The sequence below is a fragment of the Agelaius tricolor genome, unplaced genomic scaffold, assembly GCF_023055355.1.
Source record: "Agelaius tricolor isolate 1412-34295 unplaced genomic scaffold, bAgeTri1.0.p SCAF_119, whole genome shotgun sequence".
In the NCBI taxonomy this organism is placed as follows: Eukaryota; Metazoa; Chordata; class Aves; order Passeriformes; family Icteridae; genus Agelaius; species Agelaius tricolor.
Genome location: NW_027269379.1, coordinates 160,815 through 184,752, shown reverse-complemented (window position 1 = coordinate 184,752; position 23,938 = coordinate 160,815). Strand labels below are relative to the sequence as shown.

Below are 23,938 nucleotides of genomic sequence, written 5' to 3'. Positions count from 1 at the left end.
GGCAATTTTTGTGGTTTTTTTTTGAGGATTTTAGCGGATTTTAGGGGAATTTTACCCCTTTCGGGGTGATTTAACACTTTTTAGGGCGATTTTAGGGCTTTTCAGGGTGATTTTGGCACTTTTGGGGATTATTTTAGCACTTTTGGGGTGGTTTAAACCACTTTTTAGCAGCTTTTAGCACTTTTTTAGGAGGATTTTGGCACTTTTTGGGCTGATTTGGGCACTTTTGGAAGGATTTCAGGACGGGGGGGGCTCCCGGTTATTTTGGGGGGGATTTTGGACATTTTGGGGACATTTTGGGGACATTTGGGGACGTTTTGGGATATTTTGGGGACGTTTTGGGGAAAATTTTGGGGAGATTTTGTGGATATTTTGGGGACATTTTGTGGAATATTTTGGGGAAAATTTTGGGGATATTTTGGGGACATTTTGTGAAAATTTTGGGGACATTTTGGGACGTTTTGGGGAAAATTTTGGGGACATTTTTGGGGATATTTTGGGGATATTTTGTGGATATTTTGGGGAAAATTTTGGGGATATTTTTGGGTCCATTTTGGGGACATTTTGTGAAAAATTTTGGGACATTTTGTGAATAATTTGGGGAGATTTTGGGACATTCTGGGGACGTTTTGGGGAAAATTTTGGGACATTTGGGGGGACATTTTGGGGATATTTGGGGGACATTTTGTGGATATTTTGGGGGACACTGTGGGGACATTTTGGGGAAAATTTTGGGACATTGTGGGATATTTTGGGGATATTTTGTGGATATTTTGGGGAAAATTTTGGGATATTTTGGGGACATTTCGGGTATATTTTTGGGTCCATTTTGGGACATTTTGTGAAAAATTTGGGGGGACATTTTGTGAAAAATTTTGGGTCCATTTTGGGGACATTTTGTGAAAAATTTTGGGAGATTTTGGGGACATTCTGGGGATATTTTGAGGAAAATTTTGGGACATTTTGGGGACATTTTTGGGTCCATTTTGGGGACATTTTGGGGACATTTTGTGAAAAATTTTGGGGAGATTTTGGGGATGTTTTGGGGACATTTGGGGACATTCTGGGGACTTTTTGGGGACATTTTGGGGATATTTGGGGACATTGGGGGATGTTTTGAGGACATTCTGGGGATATTTTGGGGATATTTTGAGGAAAATTTTGGGGACATTTTAGGGATATTTGGGGACATTTTGGGGACATTGTGGGGACGTTTTGGGGAAAATTTTGGGGACATTTTGGGGATGTTTTAGGGATATTTTAGGGACATTTTGGGGAAAATTTTGGGGACATTTTGGGGACATTTTGGGGATATTTTTGGGATATTTTGGGGACATTTTGGGGACGTTTTTTGGGGCATTGTGCGGACATTTTGGGGAGATTTTGGGGGCATTTTGGGGACGTTTTGGGGACGTTTTGGGGAAAATTTTGGGGACATTTTCGGGATATTGTGGGGACATTTTGGGGACATTTTGTGAAAAATTTTGGGGATATTTTGGGGGCATTTAGGGGACATTTTGGGGACGTTTTGGGGAAAATGTTGGGGACATTTTGGGGAAAATTTTGGGGATATTTTGAGGAAAATTTTGGGGACATTTTAGGGATATTTGGGGACATTTTGGGGATATTTTGAGGAAAATTTTGGGGACATTTTAGGGATATTTGGGGACATTTTGGGGACATTTTGGGGACATTTTGGGGAAAATTTTGGGGAATATTTGGGGATATTTTGGGGACATTTTGGGGAAAATTTTGGGGACGTTTTGGGGACGTTTTGGGGACATTTTGGGGACATTGTCGGGACGTTTTGGGGAAAATTTTGGGTCCATTTTGGGGACATTTTGGGGATATTTTGGGGGCATTTTGGGGACATTGTGGGGACATTTGGGGGGACATTTTGGGGATATTTTGGGGACATTTTGGGGACATTGTGGGGGACGTTTTGGGGAAAATTTTGGGGACATTTTGGGGATGTTTTAGGGATATTTTAGGGACATTTTGGGGATATTTTGGGGACGTTTTAGGGACATTTTGGGGACGTTTTGGGGACACCCCCGGCCCCGATCCTGGGAACGCCGCGAGCGGGGCGTGCCCGGACCCGCCGGGGCTCGCAGAGCACAACAGCAATTACCGTAATTACCGTAATTAGCGCTAATTAACCGCGGGGGGGGCCACGCCCACAGCCCCCGGGGCGGGGCCCAAGTGGGGGCACCCCCAGAGCCCCGAATTTGGGGGGGTTTGGGGCATTTTTGGGGTGGGATTTTTTGATTTTCTGAGATTTTTTTAGAGGTTTTTGGGGTTTTTTTAATATCTTTTGTTTGTTTTATTTTATTTTATTTTATTTTATTTTATTTTATTTTATTTTATTTTATTTTATTTTATTTTATTTTGGAGGGTTTAAGGGACTATAAAATGTTGGGGGGATTTTTAGGGGAATTTATTTTTATTTTTGTGGGAATTTTGGGGGATTTGTTGAGATTTTTTGTGGGTTTTTAAATTTAATTTTGGGGGGATTTTTAGGATTTTGGGGGGGATTTTTTTGAGATTTTTTTTGAGGATTTTGGGGTAGTTTTTTTAATTTTATTTTTTGGGGGAGCTGGGGGATTTTTTGAGGATTTTTTAGGGATTTTTAGAAATTTTTTAGGGCTTTGGGGTTTTTTGGGGGGGATTTTCTTGGGATTTCTTTGATATTTTTGGGGGGATTTTTTGGTTTGTTATTTTGGGGGGAGTTTGGAATTTTTGGGTGATTTTTGGGGATTTTTTTTGGAGGATTTTTTAGGGATTTTTGGGGGGATTTTTGGGGGATTTTTTTGAGGATTCTTTGGGGGATTTTTTTGAGGATTTTTTGGGGATTTTTTGGGTTTTTTTCCTGAGGATTTTTTAGGGATTTTTTTGAGGATTCTTTTGGGGATTTTGGGGGATTTTTTAGGATTTTTTGGAGGATTTTTTATTATTATTTTTTGAGGATTTGGGGCATTTTTTGAGGAGTTTTAGGGATTTTTGGGGAGTTTTTTGGGTTGGATTTGGGGCTCTGGGGGGGGGGCGGTTTTGAGGGACCCCGGCCCTGAATTGGGGACACACCCGGGGGTGTCACCCCCACCCCACCCCCGGCACCCCAAAATCCCACTCGAGACCCCAAAATCCCACCCCGGGGGGGTTCGGGACCCCCAAATCCCACCCAGGGGTGTCACCCCCACCCCAGGACCCCAAATTTGAGTCGGGGGGGTCCGGACCCACCCCAGCACCCCAAAATCCCACCCGGGGGGGTTCGGGACACCCCAAATTTGAGCTGGGGGGGGTCCGGACCCACCCCTGGCACCCCAAAATCCCCCCCGGGGGTCCCTCCTGGGGGTCGGTACTCGCGGGGGGGGGGGTCCCGGGGGGTACCTGGGAGGTACCGGAGGGGTCCCGGTGGGAAGGGGAGGGGTCCTGATGGGTCCCGTTGGGTCCCGGTCGGTACCGGATGGGTCTGGGTGGATCCCGGTGGGTACCGGGGAGGTCCCGGAGGGGTCCCGGTAAGTACGGGAAGGGTTCTGGAGGGTCCCGATGGGTCCCGGTGGGTACCGGGGAGGTCCCGGAGGGGTCTGGGTGGGAAGGGGAGGGGTCTCGGTGAGTCCCGGTGGATCCCGGTGGGTACCGGGGAGGTACCGGAGGGGTCCTGGTAAGTACGGGAAGGGTTCTGGAGGGTCCCGTTGGGTACCTGGGTGGTACCGGAGGGGTCCTGGTGGGTCCCGTTTGGTACCTGGGAGTTACCGGAGGGTCCCGGTGGGTCCCGTTTGGTACCTGGGAGTTACCGGAGGGTCCCGGTCGGTACCAGAGGGGTCTGGGTGGATCCCGGTGGGTACCGGGGAGGTCCCGGAGGGGTCCCGGTAAGTACGGGAAGGGTCCCGGAGGGTCCCGTTGGGTACCTGGGCGTTACCGGAGGGGTCCCGGTGTGTCCCGGTGGGTCCCGTTCGGTACCTGGGCGTTACCGGAGGGTCCCGTTGGGTACCTGGGAGTTACCGGAGGGTCCCGTTGGGTACCTGGGAGTTACCGGAGGGTCCCGGTGGGTACCTGGGCGTTACCGGAGGGGTCCCGTTGGGTACCTGGGCGGTACCGGAGGGGTCCCGGTGCGGCTGGCGCGTCCCCGCGGCCGCTCCGCCCAATTCCAGAGCGCTGGGTCACGCGGGGGAGGCGCGGGGGGAGCCGCGCCCGCGCCCCGGGGCACCGGGGGTGGGGGCGGGACCGGGGAACGGCGAGCGGGGGGGGGGGGGAGGGAACGGATCCCGAAAACGGGGAGGGGGAACCCCAAAAATGGGGGGGGGAACCCAAAAACAGGGAGGGGATCCCGAAAACGGGGAAGGGATCCCAAAAACGGGGAGGGGGAACCCCAAAAATGGGGGGGGGGAACCCAAAAACAGGGAGGGGATCCCGAAAACGGGGAGGGGATCCCAAAACTGAGGAAGGGATCCCAAAAACGGGGAGGGGGAACCAAAAACCGGGGAAGGGATCCCAAAACCGGGGGGGATCCCAAAAACGGGGAAGGGATCCCAAAAACGGGGAGGGGGAACCAAAAACCGGGGAAGGGATCCCAAAAACGGGAAGGGGGAACCAAAAACGGGGGGGATCCCAAAAACGGGGAGGGGAGCCCAAAAACCGGGGAGGGGGATCCCCAAAACCGGGGGGGGGGGGAACCCAAAAACGGGGAGGGGGAACCTAAAACCGGGGGGGACGGACCCCAAAAACGAGGAGAGGATCCCAAAACTGGGGGGAACGAATCCCAAAAACGGGAGAATCCCGAAAACAGAGGGGTTCCCACGGGTGGGGGCGGGTCCCAGGAGAACGGGTCCCAAAACCGGGGGGGGAGCTCAAAAACCGGGGAGGGGGATCCCAAAAACCGGGAACGGATCCCAAAAACGGGGAGAGGACCCCAAAACCGGGGGGGGGGGGAAATCCCAAAAACAAAGGGGTTCCCACGGAGGGGGGCGGGTCCCGGGAACGGATCCCAAAACCGGAGGGCGGGACCCCAAAACCGGGGTGGGGAAATCCTAAAACCGGGAGAACGAATCCCAAAACCGGGAGGGGATCCCAAAAACAGAGGGGTTCCCACGGGGGGGGGGGGTCGAGACCTGGAGCACGGACCCCAAAACCGGGGAGGGGACCCCAAAACCGGGAGGGAGGAACCTAAAACCGGGGGGAAGGGGGGTCCTAAAACCGGGGGAAACGAATCCCAAAAACGGGGAGGAGACCCCAAAACCGGGGAGGGGACCCCAAATACGGGAGGGAATCCCAAAAACAAAGGGGTTCCCACGGGGGGGGGGGGGGGGGCGGGCGGGTCCTGGGGGAACGGATCCCAAAACCGGGGGGGGATCCCACGAGGGGGAAACGGATCCCAAAACCGAGGGGGGGACCCCAAAACCAAAGGGGGGGGCGGGTCCGGGAGCACGGGTCCCAAACCGCGGGTTTCCCACGGGGGGGGGGGCGGGTCCCACGGGGAAAATTCGGTTCCCACGGGGGGGGGGGGTCCCACGGGAACGATTCGGGTCCCACGGGGGCGGGGGGGTCTCCGTTCTCACCGGGGGGGTCCCCGTTCCCACCGCGGGGGGGTCCCCACACCCCAATTTTCCCCCCCCGCCCCTCAACCCCCGGTACCTGTAGCGCCGCTCCTCCCCAGCCACGCCCCCGCCCGTCCCGTCCCGGTGCACGCCGGGAGCCCGACCCAACCCGGATCTCCCCCCCCCACCTCCCCTCAGCTCCGCCCCGCCCCCTCCGGTACCCCCCGACCCCCCCCCGCACGGTCCCGGTGCCCCCCCCGCTGCCCCCGGGCCGGGCTCGTTCCGGGGGTCGCTGTACCTTTAAATGCCGCCGGCAGAGGCCACGCCCATGCCCATTTATGGCTAAAAGGGGCGTGGTTGGAGGTAACCGTGCCTCTTTAGCCCCGCCCAGGGCTGTACCAAGTGCGCGGCGGGACGGGGGGGGGCGGAGCCAGGCGGGCACGCGGCGGCGGCAATGGAGGGTGAGGGGGGGGACTTTGGGGACATTGGGGGGGCTTTGGGGGGACTTTGGGGACATTGGGGGGACATTGGGGACACTGTGGGGACATTGGGGGTGATGGGGGAGGCGGGGATGTGACGGGAGATTGGGGACATGAAGGGGATGGGGATGCGCCAGGGGACACGTGGGGACATTGGGGACATTGGGGGGGGCTTTGGGGACATTGAGGGGGCTTTGGGGGACACTGGGGACATTGGGGGGCCTTTGGGGACACTGGAGGGGCTTTGGGGACATTGGGGACATTGGGGGTGATGGGGCAGGCGGGGATGCGGCGGGAGATTGGGGACATGGGGAGGACACGTGGGGACATCGGGGGGACATGGGAGGGACATTGGGGACACTTTGGGGACATTGGGAGGGACATTGGGGACATGGAGGGGACATTGGGGGGGACATTGAGGGGGCTTTGGGGACTCAGGGGGGCACTGGGGACATGGAGGGGTCTGGGGGGGGACAAGGAGGGGGACACTGGGGGACATTGGGGACATGGAGGGGTCAAGGGGACATTGAGGTGACCCCCACGGTGACCCCCGCTGTGTCCCCAGGGCCACCCCCCCGGTTCCGGTGTCCCCCCGAGTTCGAGGCCGCGCCCGGGGGGGTCCCCATGGGGGGTCCCCAAACGGAGCTGTGGCTGATCCAGGCCCCTGCGGATTTCTGTCCCCAAAGGTGACAATGACACAGTGACAGTGACAATGGGGGGGACACGGGCTGTGACAGTGACACTGGGGGGGTGACAGTGACAATGGGGATGTCCCAATATCCCTGGTGACAATGACAATGTGGGGGTGACAATGCCACTGTCGGGGGGTGACAATGCCATTGTGGGGGTGACAATGGCAATGTGGGGGTGACAATGACCGTGTGGGGGTGACAGTGACCATGGGGATGTCCCAATATCCCTGGTGACAATGACAATGTGGGGGTGACAATGACAATGTGGGGGTGACAATGTGGGGGTGACAATGGCAATGTGGGGGTGACAATGACACTGGGATGGGGGTGACAGTGACACTGGGATGGGGGTGACAGTGACAATGTGGGTGTGACAGTGACAATGTGGGGGTGACAATGGCAATGCGGGGGTGACAATGACAATGTGGGGGTGACAACGCCATTGTGGGGGTGACAATGGCAATGTGGGGGTGACAGTGACAATGTGGGGGTGACAGTGACAATGTGGGGGTGACAATGGCAATGTGGGGGTGACAATGACCGTGTGGGGGTGACAGTGACAATGGGGATGTCCCAATATCCCTGGTGACAGTGACAATGTGGGGGCGACAATGGCAATGTGGGGGTGACAGTGACAATGCGGGGGTGACAATGACAGTGTGGGGGTGACAGTGACTGTGTGGGGGTGACAATGCCAATGTCGGGGGGTGACAATGCCACTGTCGGGGGGGGTGACAATGCCAATGTCGGACGGTGACAATGCCACAGTCGGGGGGTGTCCCCGGTGTCCCTTTGTCCCTGTCCCCAATGTCCCCCTCTGTGTCCCCCCCAGCCTCGAGGGCTGCCCGGTGCCCCTGAACGGCCTCGAGCGGCTCCGCCCCTGCCTTGGTGCCACCACCGGTGACAATGACAACAACGGTGACACCAACAGCGGTGACGCCCTGTACGTGCTGCGGGGCGGCCCGGCCGGGCAGGGCTGGCACTGTCCCCTGCTGCTGTCCCCAATGTCCCCAGGGGGGTCCCTGGGCTGTGCGCCCCCCATGCGGGGCTCCCTGAGCATCGCCCGCAGCTTCGGGACAGCCACGGTGGCACCTGGGGACACGGCGACAGCGCCACCCTCGGCGACAGCCATGGTGGCACCTGGGGACACGGGGACAGCGCCACCCTCGGCGACAGCGCCACCCTCGGGGACAGCCACGGTGGCACCTGGGGACACGGGGACAGCGCCACCAGAGGGGCCGGGGCCGCCCGAGGTCACCAAGAGGAGGAAGAAGAGGAAGAAGGAGAAGAGGGAAGGGCAGGAGTGACACCCCCGGGGGTGTCACCCGTGGTGTCACTTTTGTCACCTGCGCCACCATTAAATGCGATTTATTGCCAAAAAAAATTGGGAGTTTCGGGGGGATTTTTTGGGGATTTTTGGGGGTTTTTTTGGGGGGGATTTTTGGGGTTTTTTAGGGATTTTTAAGGGGGTTTTTTAGGGATTTTTTGGGGGGATTTTTGGGTTTCGTTAGGGATTTTTGGGGGCGGATTTTTGGGGTTTTTTAGGGATTTTTTTGGGGGGGTTTTGGGGTTTTTTTGGGGGGATTTTTGGGTTTTTTTGGGGGGATTTTTGGGTTTTTTTGGGGATATTTAAGGGGGGATTTTTGGAGTTTTTTTAGGGATTTGGGGGGGGATTTTTGGGGTTTTTTTAGGGATTTTTTTGGGGGGGTTTTGGGGTTTTTTTGGGGGGATTTTTGGTTTTTTTTAGGGATTTGGGGGGGATTTTTGGGGTTTTTTAGGGATTTTGGGGGGGGATTTTGGGGGTTTTTTAGGGATTTTTTTGGGGGGATTTTTGGGGGTTTTTTTAGGGATTTTTTGGGGGGATTTTTGGTTTTTTTTTAGGGATTTGGGGGGGGATTTTTGGGGTTTTTTAGGGATTTTTGGGGGGATTTTTTTGGAGGTTTTTTAGGGATTTTTTTGGAGATTTTTGGGGTTTTTTTTGGAGGGGGTTTTTGAGGTTTTTTAGGGATTTTTAAGGGGGGATTTTTGGGTTTTTTTTAGGGATTTTTTTGGGGGGATTTTTGGGGTTTTTTAGGGATTTTAAGGGGGAATTTTGGGGTTTTTTTTTTTGGATTTTTTGGGGGTTTTTTTAGGGATTTTTTTGGGGATTTTTGGGATTTTAAAGGCATTTTTAAGGGGGATTTTTGGGGTTTTTTTGGGGATTTTTAAGGGGGGAGGTTGGGGGATTTTTTGGGTCTTGGGGGGATTTAGGGAATTTTTGGGCGATTTTTGGGTTTTGGGGGATTTTTGGGCAAGATTTTGGGGGATTTTTGATGAATTTTGGGGGATTTTTTTTTTTTTTGGGGGGGTTTGGGGACCTTGGGGATTTTGCGGGAATTTTTGTGGGGTTTTTGGGCTGATTTTTGAGGGTTTTGGGTCTCATCGCGGCGTCTTGATGAAAGGCTCGTGCAGGACATCGAAGAGACGCTTGGCCTGGTTGGGGACAGAGGGACAGGAGCACAACCAGGGTCCCCAAATGTCCCCAGGGTCCCCAAATGCCCCCAATGTCCCCAAATGTCCCCAAAATCCCCAAATGTCCCCAATCCCCCCGTGTCCCCAAATGTCTCCAAAATCCCTCCAATGTCCCCAACATCCCAAATGTCCCCAATGTCCCCAAACATCCCGAACACCCCCAATGTCCCCAATGTCCTCAATGTCCCCAATCCCTTCAGTGTCCCCAATGTCCCCAAATGTCCCCTGGTGTCCCCAAATGTCCCCCAGTGTCCCCAAACTTGTCCCTTTCTGTCCCTCACCCTTCTGGCATCCCACACCAGGACAGAGGGACAGGAGGACACTGAGTGTCCCCAAATGTCCCCAATGTCCTCAAACATCCCCAGTGTCCCCAGTGTCCCCAGTCCCCCCAATGTCCCCAATGCCTTCAGTGTCCCCAAATGTCCCCAATCCCCCCAATGTCCCAAATGTCCCCAATGTCCCCAATCCCTTCAGTGTCCCCAATGTCCCCTGGTGTCCCCAATGTCCCCAAACTTGTCCCTTTCTGTCCCTCACCTTCTGTGGCCCCACGCCAGGACACAGGGACAGATCCTCCCGTGACGCCCCCACCACGGCCGCCAGCGACTGCGGGGAGGGGACACAGAGGTGACAAAGCCGAGGGGACACAGAGGTGACAAAGCCGAGGGGACACTGAGGTGACAAAGCTGAGGGGACAAACCCATGGGGACACCACAGAGGTGACAAACCGATGGGGACACCACAGAGGTGACAAAGACAAGGGGAGGGGACAAACCCATGGGGACACAGAGGGGACAAAGCTGAGGGGACACCGAGGTGACAAAGCCAAGGGGACACAGAGGTGACAAAGCTGAGGGGACACCGAGGGGACAAACCCATGGGGACACCACTGAGGGGACAAAGCCAAGGGGACACCATGGTGACAAACCCATGGGGACACCACTGAGGGGACAAAGCTGAGGGGACACAGAGGGGACAAAGCCAAGGGGACACAGAGGGGACAAAGTCGAGGGGACACTGAGGGGACAAAGCTGAGGAGACACTGAGGGGACAAACCCATGGGGACACCACAGAGGTGACAAACCCGAGGGGACACAGAGGGGACAAAGCCGAGGGGACACCGAGGGGACAAACCCATGGGGACACCACTGAGGGGACAAAGCCGAGGGGACACCATGGTGACAAACCCATGGGGACACAGAGGGGACAAAGCCGAGGGGACACCACAGAGGTGACAAAGCCGAGGGGACACCGAGGGGACACCGAGGGGACAAACCCATGGGGACACCACAGAGGTGACAAACCTGAGGGGACACAGGGGTGACAAAGCTGAGGGGACAAACCCATGGGGAGGTGACAAACCCATGGGGACACAGAGGTGACAAACCCGAGGGGACACCATTGAGGGACACCCATGGGGACACCGTGGCAGTGCCACCCCCCCCCCCCCGATGTCCCCAAGTGCCACCGCTCACCCCGAAGGTCCCCAGCAGGCTCAGGGCGTCCGTCCTGTTGACGGATTTGACGCTGGTCAGGCAGTCGGTCACCTGCAGGACGGGGGTGGCACCGGTCAGGGGACACCTGGGGACACTCCTGGGGACATTTGGGGACATTTGGGGACACTGAGGGACATCCTGGGCACACCTGAGGACACACTCGGGGACACCTGGGGACACTTGGTGACACTGAGGGGACACTTGGGGACACCTGGAGATATCCTGGGGACACTCGGGGACACCTGGACACACCTGGGGACACTTGGGGACACACCTGGGGACACTCGGGGACACCTGGACACACCTGGGGACACACCTGAGGACACCTGAGAACACACTCAGGGACACCTGGGCACACCTGGGGACATTTGGGGGACACTAAAGGGGACACACAGGGACACCTGGGGACATTTGGGGGACACTGAGGGGACACTTGGGGACTATGAGGGCACACATGGGGACACCTGGAGATATCCTGGGGACATCCTGGGGACACTGAGGGGACACACGGGGACACCTGGGGACATTTAAAGACATTTGGGGACACTTAGGGACACTGAGGGACATCCTGGGCACACCTGGCACACCTGAGGACACACTCGGGGACACCTGGGGACACTGAGGGGACACTTGGGGACTCTGAGAGCACACTTGGGGACACCTGGAGATATCCTGGGGACATTTGGGGGACACTGAGGGGACACACGGGGACACACCTGGGGACACTTGGGGACATTTGGGGACACTTTTAGGGACATTTGGGGACACTCTTGGGGACACTTGGGGACACTCTTGGGGACACTGAGGGACATACTGGGCACACCTGAGGACACACTCGGGGACACCTGGGCACATCTGGGGACACTGAGGGGACACTTGGGGACACTGAGGGCACACCTGGGGACATTTGGGGGACACTGAGGGGACACACGGGGACATTTGGAGACACCTGAGGACACACTCGGGGACACCTGGGCACACACCTGGGGACGCACTTGGGGACACCTGGGCACATCTGGGCACACACCTGGGGACACTGAGGGCACACCTGGGGACACCTGGGGACATTTGTGGACACCTGGGGACACTGAGGGCACTGAGGGGACACCTGGGGACATTTGGGGACATTTGGGGACACGGACCCGGGACAGGAAGTCCTGCTCCACGCGCTCCTTCAGCAGGTCCGGGGGCTTCTGCTCGTAGGACTTGAAGGTCTCCAGGTAACGGCCGGCCTCCTCCGGGCTGGGGACAGTGGGGACATCGGGGGGACATCGGGGACATTGGGGACATCAGGGACATTGGGGGGATTTGGGGACATTGGGGACATCGGGGGGATTTGGGGACATTGTGGGGATTGGAGACATTGTGGGGATTTGGGGATGTTGGGGGGATTGGGGACATTGGGGGCATTGGGGGCATTGGGGACATTGGGGACACTGGAGGGATTGGGGACATTGGGGGCATTTGGGACATTTTGGGGACATTTTTGGGACATTTGGGGACATTGGGGACGTTGGGGGGATTTGGGGATGTTGGGGGATTGGGGACATTGGGGACATTGGGGTCATTGGGGGTATTGGGGGACATTGGGGGGACATTGGGGGATTGGGGGACATCAGGGACATTTGAGAATATTGGGGACGTTGGGGACATTGGGGGGACATTGGGGGGACATTGGGGGATTGGGGGACATCAGGGACATTTGAGAATATTGGGGACGTTGGGGACATTGGGGTCATTGGGGGCATTTGGGGACATTTTTGGGACATTTGAGGATTGGGGACACCTGGGGATGCTTGGGGTCATTGGGGACATTTGGGGACATTTGGGGATTGGGGAGACCTGGGGACGTTTGGGAACATTTGGGACATTTTGGGACATTAGGGATGTTTGGGGACATTTTGGTGACATTTTGGGGACATTTTGGGGACATTGGGGACATTTTGGTGACGTTTGGTGACATTTTGGGGACACTTTGGGGACAGTACCTCCATGCCAGCAGCAGGGTGCAGTCCGTGAGCAGACAAACCTTGGCCAGGTCCTTGAGGGACTGCTGGGGGTCACGCTGGGGGGACACGGGGGACAGTGAGGGGACACAGGGGACACGGGGGACAGTGAGGGGACACAGGGGACACAGGGGACAGTGAGGGGACACAGGGGACAGTGAGGGGACAGAGGGGACACAGGGAGGGGACACAGGGGACACAGGGGACAGTGAGATGGGGACAGGGACAGGGACAGGGACAGGGGAGAGGACAGAGGGGACATGTGAGGGGACAGAAGGGACAGAAGGGACAGGTGGGATGGGGACCGGGACAGGGGACACAGGGGACAGTGAGGGGACACAGGGGACAGTGAGATGGGGACAGGGACAGGTGAGGGGACAGAAGGGACAGGAACAGGTGGGACAGGGACAGTGAGGGGACAGGGACAGGTGGGACAGGGGGACAGAGGGGACGGGGCAGACACACAGACAGTGACAGTGCCACGGTGACAATGACAGTGACAATGTGACAGGGCCACCTCACCACGCAGCAGCACCTGGAGGGGACAGGGAGGGGATGGACAGACACAGTGACAGTGACAGTGATAAGGTGACAGTGCCAAGGTGATGGTGACAATGACAGTGCCACGGTGACAATGACAGTGCCAAGGTGACAATGACAATGTGACAATGACAGTGCCAATGTGCCAGGGCCACCTCACCACGTCCACCTGCAGCAGCAGCACCTGGAGGGGACAGGGAGGGGACGGACGGACGGACACAGTGACGGTGACAGTGACAATGTGACAATGACAATGTGACAATGACAATGTGACAATGACAATGTGACAATGTGCCAGGGCCACCTCACCACGTCCACCTGCAGCAGCAGCACCTGGAGGCCGAAGCTCCGCCCCAGCGCCCGCAGCCGCTCGTGGATGTACCCGGGGTGCAGGTGGTGGTACCTGAGGCTGGGGACAGGTGGGGACACTGAGGGACACCTGGGGACATCCTGGGGACACCTCAAGGCATCCCCCAGGTACCTCAGGCTGGGGACGGGGACATGAGGGGCACCTGGGGACACCTGGGGGACACTGGGGGACATCCTGGGGACATGAGGGAGCACCTGGGGACACCTCAAGGTATCCCTCAGGTACCTCAGGCTGGGGACAGGGACAGATGGGGACACCTGGGGACACTGAGGTGACATCCTGGGGATACCTGAGACTGGGGACAGGGGACACCTGGGGACACCTGGGGACATCCTGGGGACACCTCAAGGTATCCCTCAGGTACCTCAGGCTGGGGACAGGGACATGAGGGGACACCTGGGGACACTAAGGGACATCCTGGGGACATCCTGGGGACAGGGGAACAGCTGGGAACACACCTGGGGATACCTGAGGCTGGGGACAGGGACATGAGGGGACACCTGGGGACATTTTGGGGACAGCTGGGGATACCTGAGGCTGGTGGGGACACCTGGGGACATCCTGGGGACAGGGGAACAGCTGGGAACAACACCTGGGGATACCTGAGGCTGGGGACACAGGGGACAGGTGGGGACACCTGGGCACACCTGGGGACATTGAGGGCACACCTGGGGACACCTGGGGACACTGAGGGGACACCTGGGGACATTGAGGACACACCTGGGCACACCTGGGGACACTGAGGGGACACCTGGGGACACTTGGGGCCACACTGGGGACACCTGGGGACACTGAGGGGACACCTGGGGACATTGATGACACACCTGGGGACACCTGGGGACACTGAGGGGACACCTGGGGCCACTCTGGGGATACCTGAGGACATTGAGGACACACCTGGGGACACCTGGGGACACTTGGGGACACTGAGGACACACCTGGGGACACCTGGGGACACTGAGGGGACACCTGGGGCCACACCTGGGGTCTCACCTGAGGAAGAGGGCGCAGCTGGAGGTGCCCAGGACGAAGTCGGGGCCGACGTCCCCGAACTCCCAGGGGACGTTACGGATGAACCGGAGCACGGGGTTGCCGCGCTGGGACGGGGGCATGGCGCGATATGAGCCCCCCCTGTCGCGACATGAGCCCCACATATCGCGATATGAGCCCCACATATCGCGATATGAGCCCCCTGTGTCGTGATATGAGCCCCCTCATGTCGTGACATGAGCCCCAAACCTGGGGACAGACCCCCCCATGTCGTGACATGAGCCCCAAACCAATGACAGCAGGGAGGGACAGACCCCCCCCCCCCCCATGTCACGATATGACCCCACCCCCTATGAAATCAGACTCTCCCCATGTCGCGACATGAGCCCCAAATCCAGGGACAGCCACCACCCCCCCCCATGTCGCGACATGAGCCCATCCCCACCACATCAGGGACAGACCCCGCCCATGTCGCGACATGGACCCACCCCTGTGATATCAAGGGTGAGGCCCCGCCCATGTCGCGACATGGCCCCGCCCACCTGTCGCGGGCTGACGATGATGCTGCTGCTCTTGGTGCCCGGTTTGAGCACGGGCAGGGCCGGCACCTCCTGAGGCTGAGCCCGGTCCCGGTTCTGGTCCCGGTTCTGGTCCCGGTTCTGGTCCCGGTCCCCGGGGGTCAGGAGGGGTCCTGAAGGTCCCGGGAGGGGTCCCGAGGGGGCGGTTCCGGTGGCTCCGGGATCCCGGTCCCGGTTCTGATCCCGGCTCTGATCCCGCTCCCGGTTCTGGCTCTGATCCCGGTCCCGCTCCCGGTTCTGATCCCGGTTTTGGTCCCGGTTTTGGTCCCGGTTCTGGTCCCGGTCCTTCCCGGTGCCCCCCGAGCCCCTCACCACGAACTCAGCGTAAGAACCGGGACCGGGCGGGATCGGAACCGGCACCGGATCCCGAACCGGCACCGGGCCCGGGGGGGGCGCAGAGGAGGCTCTGAAGAGCGACGGGACCTGGCGGGGACACCGGGACAGCTCCGGTGACACCGGGACCGGACACCGGGACAGCTCCGGTCACACCGGGACAGCTCCGATCACCCGCGGGGACACCGGGGCCACCCCCCCCGACCTTTCCCGGTTCCCCGTTCCCCGTTCCCGTTCACCACCCCCGGTTCCGCCCCCGGTCCCCGTTCAGTTCCCGGTCCCCTCCCGCCACCGCCGGTACCGGGGCTTCGTCGGGACTCTCCTGCCGAACCGTGAACCGCCGCCGCTTCCCCCCCGCTGCCGGTGCCGCTGCCGGTGCCGGGTCCGTGGCGGCTCCGGGATTCGGGTCCGGGTCCGGGTCCGGGTCCATGGCGGGGTCCGGGATCGGTTCTGGGGGTCCCGGGTTCGGTTTTGGGGGTCCCGGGTTCGGTTTTGGGGTCCCGGGTTCGGTTCTGGGGTCCCGGGTTCGGTTCTGGGGTTTCGGAGCAGCCGCGCGCGCTCCGGTACCGCGGAAGGGGCGTGGCCTCTGTACTCCCTCAGGATTGGACCAGCACGCTGTCAATCAAACCATCGCACCACGCCCCCTTTCCTGCCAATAGGAAAGGGCGGCACCTCCGTGCGTTTGGTGGGCGTGGCTACGGAGCAAAGACCACGCCCCCTCCGTGTGACAATGACAGCCCGGGGGGACACCGGGGGTGACACCAAGGGGACACCGGCGGTGACACCGATGGGGACATCGAGGGGACATCGAGGGGACACCGAGGGGACACCGGGAGGACCCCAAGTGCCAGCACCGGGAGGGGACAAGGAGCCGGGGATGTCCCCAAATGCCACCAAAGGCTCAGAGCCCCCTCGGTGCCGCCGCTTTATTCCCCGCCAGCCCCGGGCGGCTCCCGGTGCCTCCCGGTGGCCCCCGCAGGTGACACAGGCGGGGCCACACTCGGGGGTCGCGGCTGGCCCGGGCCAGCAGTGTCGCGATGTCGCCGCAGTGTCGCGATGTCGCCCTGGGTGCGCCGGTTGTGGCGGAGCAGGGCCCCGGTGCGCAGCAGGGACCGGTGGGGACACGGTGACAGCTCCGGTGCCACCGGGGGACACCGGGGAGTCCCCTCCGGACCGGGGATGGCGGCGGGCGGAGAGCGGAGCAGCGGGGACCGGCGGGGACACGGTGACAGCTCCGCGGGGACACCCGGTGGCACCGGAGGGCACCGGGGGGTCCCGTCCGCACCGGGGACGGCGGCGGGCGGGGGGCGCAGCAGGAGCGGCCGCGGGTCCCGAGCGGCCCCCGGGGGCTGCGGGAGGGACACGGGAGGGTCAGGAGGGGACAAAAGGGACCGGGGACAGAGGCACGGAGCTGCCCGGTACCGGAATCATGGGGTTTGGGACAGGCCGGTACCGGAACCGCGGGGTTTGGGACAGCCCGGTACCGGAATCACGGGGATTTGGAGCATCCCGGTACCGGAATCACGGGGTTTGGGACAACCCGGTACCGGAACCACGGGGTTTGGGACAGCCCGGTACCAGAACCGTGGGGTTTGGGACAGCCCGGTACCGGAACCGCGGGGTTTGGGACAGCCCGGTACCGGAATCAGGGGATTTGGATTATCCCGGTACCGGAATCACGGGGATTTGGATCATCCCGGTACCAGATCCGGACCATCCCGGTACCGGAACCGCGGGGTTTGGGACAGCCCGGTACCGGATCCAGACCATCCCGGTACCGGAACCGCGGGGTTTGGATCATCCCGGTACCGGAATCACGGGATCCAGACCATCCCGGTACCGGAATCACGGGATCCGGACCATCCCGGTACCGGCACCATCGGGATTTGGACCATCCCGGTGCCGATCCCGGTTACCTGCGGCCCCGGGAGGGCGCGGCCGGGCCCGGGCGGCTCCTCCGGGTCCGTCCCCTCGCACCGGCCCAGGTGCTCCGAACCGGAATCTGCCGGGGCGGGAATGAGCCCGGAACGGGGGACGGGACCCCGGGACCGGGACAAGGGATGGAAACCGCCGGACCGGGACAAGGGACGGGACCCCCGGGACCGGGACAGGGATGGAAACCCCGGATCCGGGACAAGGGACCGGGACAGGGATGGGTCCCCCCGGGACAGGGACGGGACAAGGGACCGGGACAAGGGATGGAAAGCCCGGGACCGGGACAAGGGACCGAGACAGGGACGGGACTCCCGGGACAAGGTCGAGACTACCGGGACCGGAACAAGGGACCAGGACAGGGACGGGACCCCCAGGACCGGGACCCCGGGACCGGGACAAGGAAACGGGACAGGGACGGGAACCCCCGGGACCGGGACAAGGAGACCCTGCGGGGGTGGCCCGGTGACAGCGGGGGGGGGGGGCGTGGAGTCCCCTCCAATGTCCCCTGTGTCCTTCAGTGTCCCTTGTCCCCAAATCCCCCCTGTCCCCGTGTCCCCAAATCCCCCCTGTCCCCGTGTCCCCAAATCCCCCCTGTCCCCGTGTCCCCCGGTGTCCCCCAAATGTCCCTCGTCCCTAAATCCCCCCTGTCCCCTCACTGTCAATGTCCCCAAATCCTCGCTGTCCCCTCCTGTCCTCCCCTGTCCCACCTGGTGTCACCTGTCCCCAAATCCCCCTCACCGTCCCCTCCTGTCCCCCTGTCCCCATCAGTGTCACCTGTCCCCAAATCCCCCTCACTGTCCCCTCCTGTGTCCGTGTCCCCCGGTGTCACCTGTCCCCAAATCCCCCTCGTTGTCCCCCCCTGTTCCCCCCAGTGTCCCCTCAGTGTCCCTTCCTGTCCCCTCCTGTCCCCCCCTGTACCTGCCTGGCTCCGGTACCGGCCAGGGAGTCCCGGAGGCTCCGGTACCGGTACCGGCCGGGAGGTCCCTGCCCGGGGATCCGCTCCCGTTCGGGGATCCCGGTCCGGTCCGGTCCGGTCCCGTTCAGGGGTCCCGGTCCCGTTCAGGGGTCCCGGTTCCGATCCCGGTCCCGTTCGGGTGTCCCGGTACCGGTTCCAGTCCTGGTCAGGGTGTCCTGGTCCCGGTTCCGGTCCCGGTTCCGATCCCGGTTCCGGTCCCGTTCGGGGGTCCCGGTTCCGATCCCCGTTCTGGGGGCGGGGGCGAATCTCGGCCTCCCTAAGCCCCGCCCACGTCCCGCCCCCGAGTTTGACCGACAGCTCCCCAAAATAACGGGAGCCCCGGGACACCTCCCCGAATTACCGGGACCCCTCCCAAAATTACCGGGACCCCTCCCCGAATTACCGGGACCCCCCCCAAAATTACCGGGACCCCTCCCCGAATTACCGGGACCCCTCCGCAAATTAACGGGGAGCCCCTGGGACCCCTCCTCAAATTACCGGAACCCCTCCCCGAATTACCGGGACCCCCGAGATCCTTCCCCAAATTAACGGGGACTCCTTCCCAAATTAATGGGAGCCCCCCGGGACCCCTTCCCAAATTAACGGGACCCCCCCGGGACCCCTCCCCGAATTACCGGGACCCCCTAAATTAACGGAGACGCCCGGGACACCCGCGAATTAACGGGGAGCACCGGGACCCCCCCCTCCCCGAATTACCGGGACCCCAGGACCCCTCCCCAAATCACCGGGACCCCTCCCCAAATCACCGGGACCCCTCCGTAAATCACCGGGACCCCTCCCCAAATTACCGGGACCCTTCCCCGAATTACCGGGACTCCCGAGACCCCTCCCCAAATTACCGGGACCCCTCCCAAAATTACCGGGACCCTCGGAACCCCTCCCCAAATTAGCGGGAACCCCCTGGACCCCTCCCCGAATTACCGGGACCCCCTCCCCAAATCACCGGGACCCCCGGGACCCCTCCCCAAATTGGGGCTCCCTCGTTCCCTGGAGCTGCTGCTCCATCCGAGGGAAAACCCCAAAAATTGGGAAAATTCCCCCCCAAAAAGTAGGAAAATCCCCCCAAAAATGGGAATAACAAAAAATGGGAATAATCCCCCTAGAAATGAGAATAATGCCCCCCCAAGAAAGGGAAAATCCCCGAAAAAATGGGAAAATCCCCCCCCAAAATTGAGACACCTCCCCCGCTCCCCAAAAAGCGGGGAAAGCCCCAAAAAATGAGGGACAAATCTACCAAAAATGGGAATCATCACTACAAAGAGTTAGGGACAGTCCGGGTACCTTTTTCTGGGCAGCACGGGCCACTCGAACACGGGAATCGATCTGTCTGTCCGGGATTTATTAATTCAGCTGTCATATTCCAGCTGAATTAATAAATAAAGATAAATTTATAATAATTTCATTATGATAATCGTGACGCAAAATAGTCCCGCTCTCGGTGCCGGGAGCGCGGAAGGCGAAAACGCGGAGGGATACCAGGGATCGGGTGTGCAGTGCTACCCCCTGCGGAGGGATCTCTCGGTGATGCGGCCGTGCCGCATCAAGCTCCGGCAGCGGCGGAGACGCGGAAGGATACACGCAAGGCGCGGCAGTTTTCGCTTGCTGTGCTGCCGTGTACGGACCCGGTGGCGGCGGAAGCGGCGTGCCCGGGCACGGGGATGCCGGCTGTGACCGGACAGCGGCGGAAGCGGCTCGGAACCGGGACCGGGCTGCACCAAAACTGCGGGAAAGCAGCGGCGGGGTGGCGGCAAGCTCCGGCAGCGGCGGAGACGCGGAAGGATACACGCAAGGCGCGGCAGTTTTCGCTTGCTGTGCTGCCGTGTACGGACCCGGTGGCGGCGGAAGCGGCGTGCCCGGGCACGGGGATGCCGGCTGTGACCGGACAGCGGCGGAAGCGGCTCGGAACCGGGACCAGGCTGCACCAAAGCTGCGGGAAAGCAGCGGAGAAGGGGGGCGGCGGCGGGGCCGTGCAGATAAAACCGCGCATGCGCGCGGCAGATCCCGGAAGCGGCGCTGTGGTTGGATGAGGCGGCGCGGAGTGATATCGCTGCTGCGGCGTTGTAGCAACTGCGCATGCGTGGTTTGCTGCACTAGGGCAGCGTGAGGGAGCCAACATGGCGGGCGGGGGGGCGCGGGAGGTGGCGGAGCCGCAGAAACGGGAACGGGGCCGCGGCCGCGGCCGTGGAAGGCAACGCCGGCACGGCCGTGGTCGCAGGAGGCGGCGGAGCCGCGCCACGCGGCAGCTCTGAAGCGGGGGCCGCGCTGGGGAAGGCGCGGCTCGGCGCGCCGTGGAGCGGCAGCGGCAGGAGCGGAAAAGCGACCGCGGGCGGCGGCGGGGCGGCCCCGCCAGCGGGAGATGATCCCGGAGGGGCGGCGGGAGGCGGGAGGAGCGGCGGGGAGGCGGCGGGAGGCTGCCGCGGGCTGGGGGGGCGGCCGGCCCGGCGGGCAGGGGCGGAGCGGCAGGCGCGGCAAAAGCCGCGGCCACCGGTGCGGACGCCGCGGCGCCGGCACGGGGGGGCTCGGCGGGCCGGGGCGCTCCGGTCCCGGCGCAAGCGGTGCCGTGCCGGGACCGGGGGATGGCGCTGAAACGGCGGCAGAGACGGGATTAAACACGGGCGTCTGCCCCGCCGCGGGGCCCGTGGGCGGCTCGGAGCGCCGGGGTTGGGGGGGGGCGGCAACGCGCACAGGGGGCGCTGGGGACGCGGCGCGGCCGCGCCGGGCGCGCTCGGCACCGCAGAGCCGGGAGCGGCAGGGAACGGCAGAGACGCAGCAGCAGCGACGGGACTGGGGCCAGCACCGGCCCCGCTGGGTCGGCAAAGGGGGCGAGGGGACGGGGGGGAAGCGGCGGCGGCGGCAAAAGGGGGCGGGGCCGCGGTGACGCCGGTGGGCGGGGCCGTAAAAGCGGAAGTGAGGCGCGGGTCCCGCGGTAGCCGCGGCAGCCGGGACCGACGGGACGGCAAAGGCGGGGATGGCGGGAGCGGCGGGAGGGGCCGGGGCGCGGGGCGGGAGGGGCGAGCACGGCCGCGGGTACCGTGGGGTCCGGCGGGGAGGTGGGGGCGTGTCCCGTTAAAGACTCGCGGCGGGAAGGGGCGGAGTCGCGGCAGGGGCGGAGCTGGGCGGGGCGGCTGCTGCGGGCACCCCCCGTGCGGCAAACGGAGCTCGAGCGGCGCCCGGCGGGCTGGGACCGGCCCCCGGCAGCCATGGCCCGGCACGAGAAACGAATAAAGAGCTTTAAAAACGTGTCCGGAGTTTCTGGTTTAAATGTCTGAACGGCAGTTTTGCGACAGTCGCGCTTAACGGCCCCTTTTACGACAGTCGCGGTTTGCCACAATTTTGCCACAGTCGCGCTTTACAGCAGTTTTGCGACAGTCGCGCTTTACGGCCCCTTTCACGACATCCGCGCTTTACGGCCCCTTTTACGACAGTCGCGCTTTACGACACCTTTTACGACATCCGCGCTTTACAGTCCCTTTTACGACATCCGCGCTTTACGGCACCTTTTGCGACAGCCGCGCTTTACGGCCCCTTTTACGACAGTTTTGCTTTACGGCCCCTTTCACGACATCCGCGCTTTACGGCCCCTTTACGACAGTTTTGCTTTACGGCCCCTTTTACGACAGTTCTGCTTTACGGCACCTTTTTACGACAGTCGCGCTTTACGGCACCTTTTGCGACAGTTTTGCTTTACGGCGCCTTTTACGACAGTCGCGCTTTACGGCTCCTTTTACGACATTTTACGACAGTCGCGCTTTACGGCCCATTTCACGACATCCGCGCTTTACGGCACCTTTTACGTCATCCGCGCTTTACGGCCCCTTTTACGACATCCGCGCTTCACGGCACATTTTACGACAGTCGCGCTTTACGGCTCCTTTTACGACATTTTACGACAGTCGCGCTTTACGGCCCCTTTCACGACATCCGCGCTTTACGGCCCCTTTTACGACATCCGCGCTTTACGGCATCTTTTACGACAGTCGCGCTTTACGGCCCCTTTTACGACATCCGCGCTTTACGGCCCCTTTTGCGACATCCGCGCTTTACGGCACCTTTTACGACAGTCGCGCTTTACGGCGCCTTTTACGACATCCGCGCTTTACGGCACCTTTTGCGACTCCCCCGCTTTACGGCACCTTTTGCGACAGTCGCGCTTTACGGCACCTTTTGCGACAGTTTTGCTTTACGGCACCTTTTACGACAGTTTTGCTTTACGGCACCTTTTGCGACATCCGCGCTTTACGGCACCTTTTACGACAGTTTTGCTTTACGACACATTTTACGACAGTTTCACTTTACGGCCCCTTTTGCGACAGTCGCGCTTTACGGCGCCTTTTACGGCATCCGCGCTTTACGGCACCTTTTACGATAGTCGCGCTTTACGGCACCTTTTTGCGACAGTCGCGCTTTACGGCCACTTTTACGACATCCGCGCTTTACGGCACCTTTTGCGACATCCGCGCTTTACGGCACCTTTTACGACATCCGCGCTTTACGGCACCTTTTGCGACAGTTTTGCTTTACGGCACCTTTTGCGACTTCCGCGCTTTACGGCCCCGGCTTTTATGGAATTTTTCCGGTATTTTACGGCACTTTACGTTTTTTATTTTGTTTTTTATTCATTTTTAATGAATTGAATTTTTTTCATTTTTAAATTTTATTTTTAATTTTTCTATTTTTAAAGCAATTATTGTATTTTTTTAGTTTTTTTTAAATTTAATTTTTATTTTTACTTCCTCGATTTTTAAAGCTTTTTTATTTTGTTTTTTTAATTTTATTTCTTATTTAATTTTTATTTTGATTTTTTATTTTTAAAGCATTTAATTTTTTTTCTATTTTTAAACTTTTTTTTTAAAATTTTTTATTTAATCTTTATTTTTAATTTTTCTATTTTTAAAGCTTTTTTTTTTACTTTGATTTTTATTTTTTTTCTATTTTTAATTCTTTTTTATTTTAATTTTTTCATTTTATTTTTTAATTTTTTATTTTTAATTTTTCTTTTTTTAAAGCATTTTTTTATTTTTAAATTTTATTTTAAATTTAATTTTTATTTTCAATTTCTTTATTTTTAAAGCATTTAATTTTAATTTTATTTTTAATTTTTCTATTTTTAAAGCTTTTTATTTTTTCATTTTATTTTTTATTTTTTATTTTTAATTTTTGTATTTTTAAAGCATTTATTTTAGTTTATAATTTTATTTTTTATTTATATGTAATTTTTCTATTTTTAAAGCATTTCTTTTATTTTTTTTTTTATTTTTTAATTTAATTTTTATTTCTAAGTTTTCTATTTTTAAAGCATTTCTTTTATTTTTTAAATTTTTTTTAATTTTAAATTTTATTTTTAGTTTTTCTTATTTTAAAGCATTTATTTTGGGGTTTTTTATTTTTTATTTATTTTTAATTTTTCTAGTTTCAAAGCATTTCTTTTCTTTTTTCAATTTTATTTTCAATTTAATTTTTATTTTTCATTTTTCTATTTTTAAAGCATTTCTTTTATTTTT

At 58.7% G+C, this 23,938-nt stretch overlaps 3 protein-coding genes across 7 annotated transcripts; 1 reads left to right on the top strand and 2 right to left on the bottom strand.

Annotated features, from left to right (window-relative positions):
• Positions 1-2,917: 2,917 nt before the first annotated feature.
• On the bottom strand, positions 2,918-5,864 carry LOC139586490 (uncharacterized). Its single transcript, XM_071419968.1, has 6 exons — positions 5,850-5,864; positions 4,086-4,695; positions 3,992-4,022; positions 3,909-3,960; positions 3,701-3,783; positions 2,918-3,584 (listed from the first exon to the last, which is right to left on the bottom strand). The coding sequence occupies exons 1-6, from the start codon at positions 5,862-5,864 to the stop codon at positions 3,188-3,190; spliced, it is 1,188 nt and encodes a 395-aa protein (XP_071276069.1). The 3' UTR covers positions 2,918-3,187.
• On the top strand, positions 5,492-8,089 carry POLR1G (RNA polymerase I subunit G). Of its 2 annotated transcripts, XM_071419906.1 has the most exons (4): positions 5,492-5,995; positions 6,579-6,699; positions 7,538-7,845; positions 7,912-8,089. In XM_071419906.1, the coding sequence occupies exons 1-4, from the start codon at positions 5,989-5,991 to the stop codon at positions 8,010-8,012; spliced, it is 537 nt and encodes a 178-aa protein (XP_071276007.1). In that variant the 5' UTR covers positions 5,492-5,988; the 3' UTR covers positions 8,013-8,089. The 2 variants fall into 2 exon arrangements, with proteins under 2 accessions (XP_071276007.1, XP_071276006.1); XM_071419905.1 differs by having other exon boundaries at positions 5,493-5,995; positions 7,538-8,089.
• A 512-nt stretch (positions 8,090-8,601) lies between these two features.
• LOC139586476 (DNA excision repair protein ERCC-1-like) lies at positions 8,602-16,285 on the bottom strand. 4 transcript variants are annotated; one of them, XM_071419900.1, is made up of 9 exons: positions 15,828-16,285; positions 15,158-15,616; positions 14,619-14,722; positions 13,565-13,664; positions 12,698-12,774; positions 11,852-11,951; positions 10,689-10,760; positions 9,751-9,819; positions 8,602-9,177 (listed from the first exon to the last, which is right to left on the bottom strand). In XM_071419900.1, the coding sequence occupies exons 1-9, from the start codon at positions 15,954-15,956 to the stop codon at positions 9,124-9,126; spliced, it is 1,164 nt and encodes a 387-aa protein (XP_071276001.1). In that variant the 5' UTR covers positions 15,957-16,285; the 3' UTR covers positions 8,602-9,123. The 4 variants fall into 4 exon arrangements, 2 of the variants coding, with proteins under 2 accessions (XP_071276001.1, XP_071276002.1); XM_071419901.1 differs by lacking the exon at positions 9,751-9,819; XR_011677809.1 differs by lacking the exon at positions 9,751-9,819 and having other exon boundaries at positions 9,119-9,177; positions 13,560-13,664.
• Positions 16,286-23,938: the final 7,653 nt, after the last annotated feature.

Coding starts and splice junctions, on each gene's coding strand:
- LOC139586490 (XM_071419968.1), bottom strand. Junction 3,961..3,991: donor GACCCTCCGGTAACTCCCAG/GTACCCAACGGG, acceptor GGTAACGCCCAG/GTACCGAACGGGACCCACCG. Junction 3,585..3,700: donor ACCCCTCCGGTACCACCCAG/GTACCCAACGGG, acceptor CTTCCCACCCAG/ACCCCTCCGGGACCTCCCCG.
- POLR1G (XM_071419905.1), top strand. Junction 6,700..7,537: donor GCGGATTTCTGTCCCCAAAG/GTGACAATGACA, acceptor TGTCCCCCCCAG/CCTCGAGGGCTGCCCGGTGC.
- LOC139586476 (XM_071419900.1), bottom strand. CDS start 15,956: ATGGACCCGGACCCGGACCCGGACCCGAATCCCGGAGCCGCCACGGAC. Junction 10,761..11,851: donor AGCAGGACTTCCTGTCCCGG/GTCCGTGTCCCC, acceptor CCCGTCCTGCAG/GTGACCGACTGCCTGACCAG. Junction 9,820..10,688: donor GCCTGCTGGGGACCTTCGGG/GTGAGCGGTGGC, acceptor CCCTCCCCGCAG/TCGCTGGCGGCCGTGGTGGG.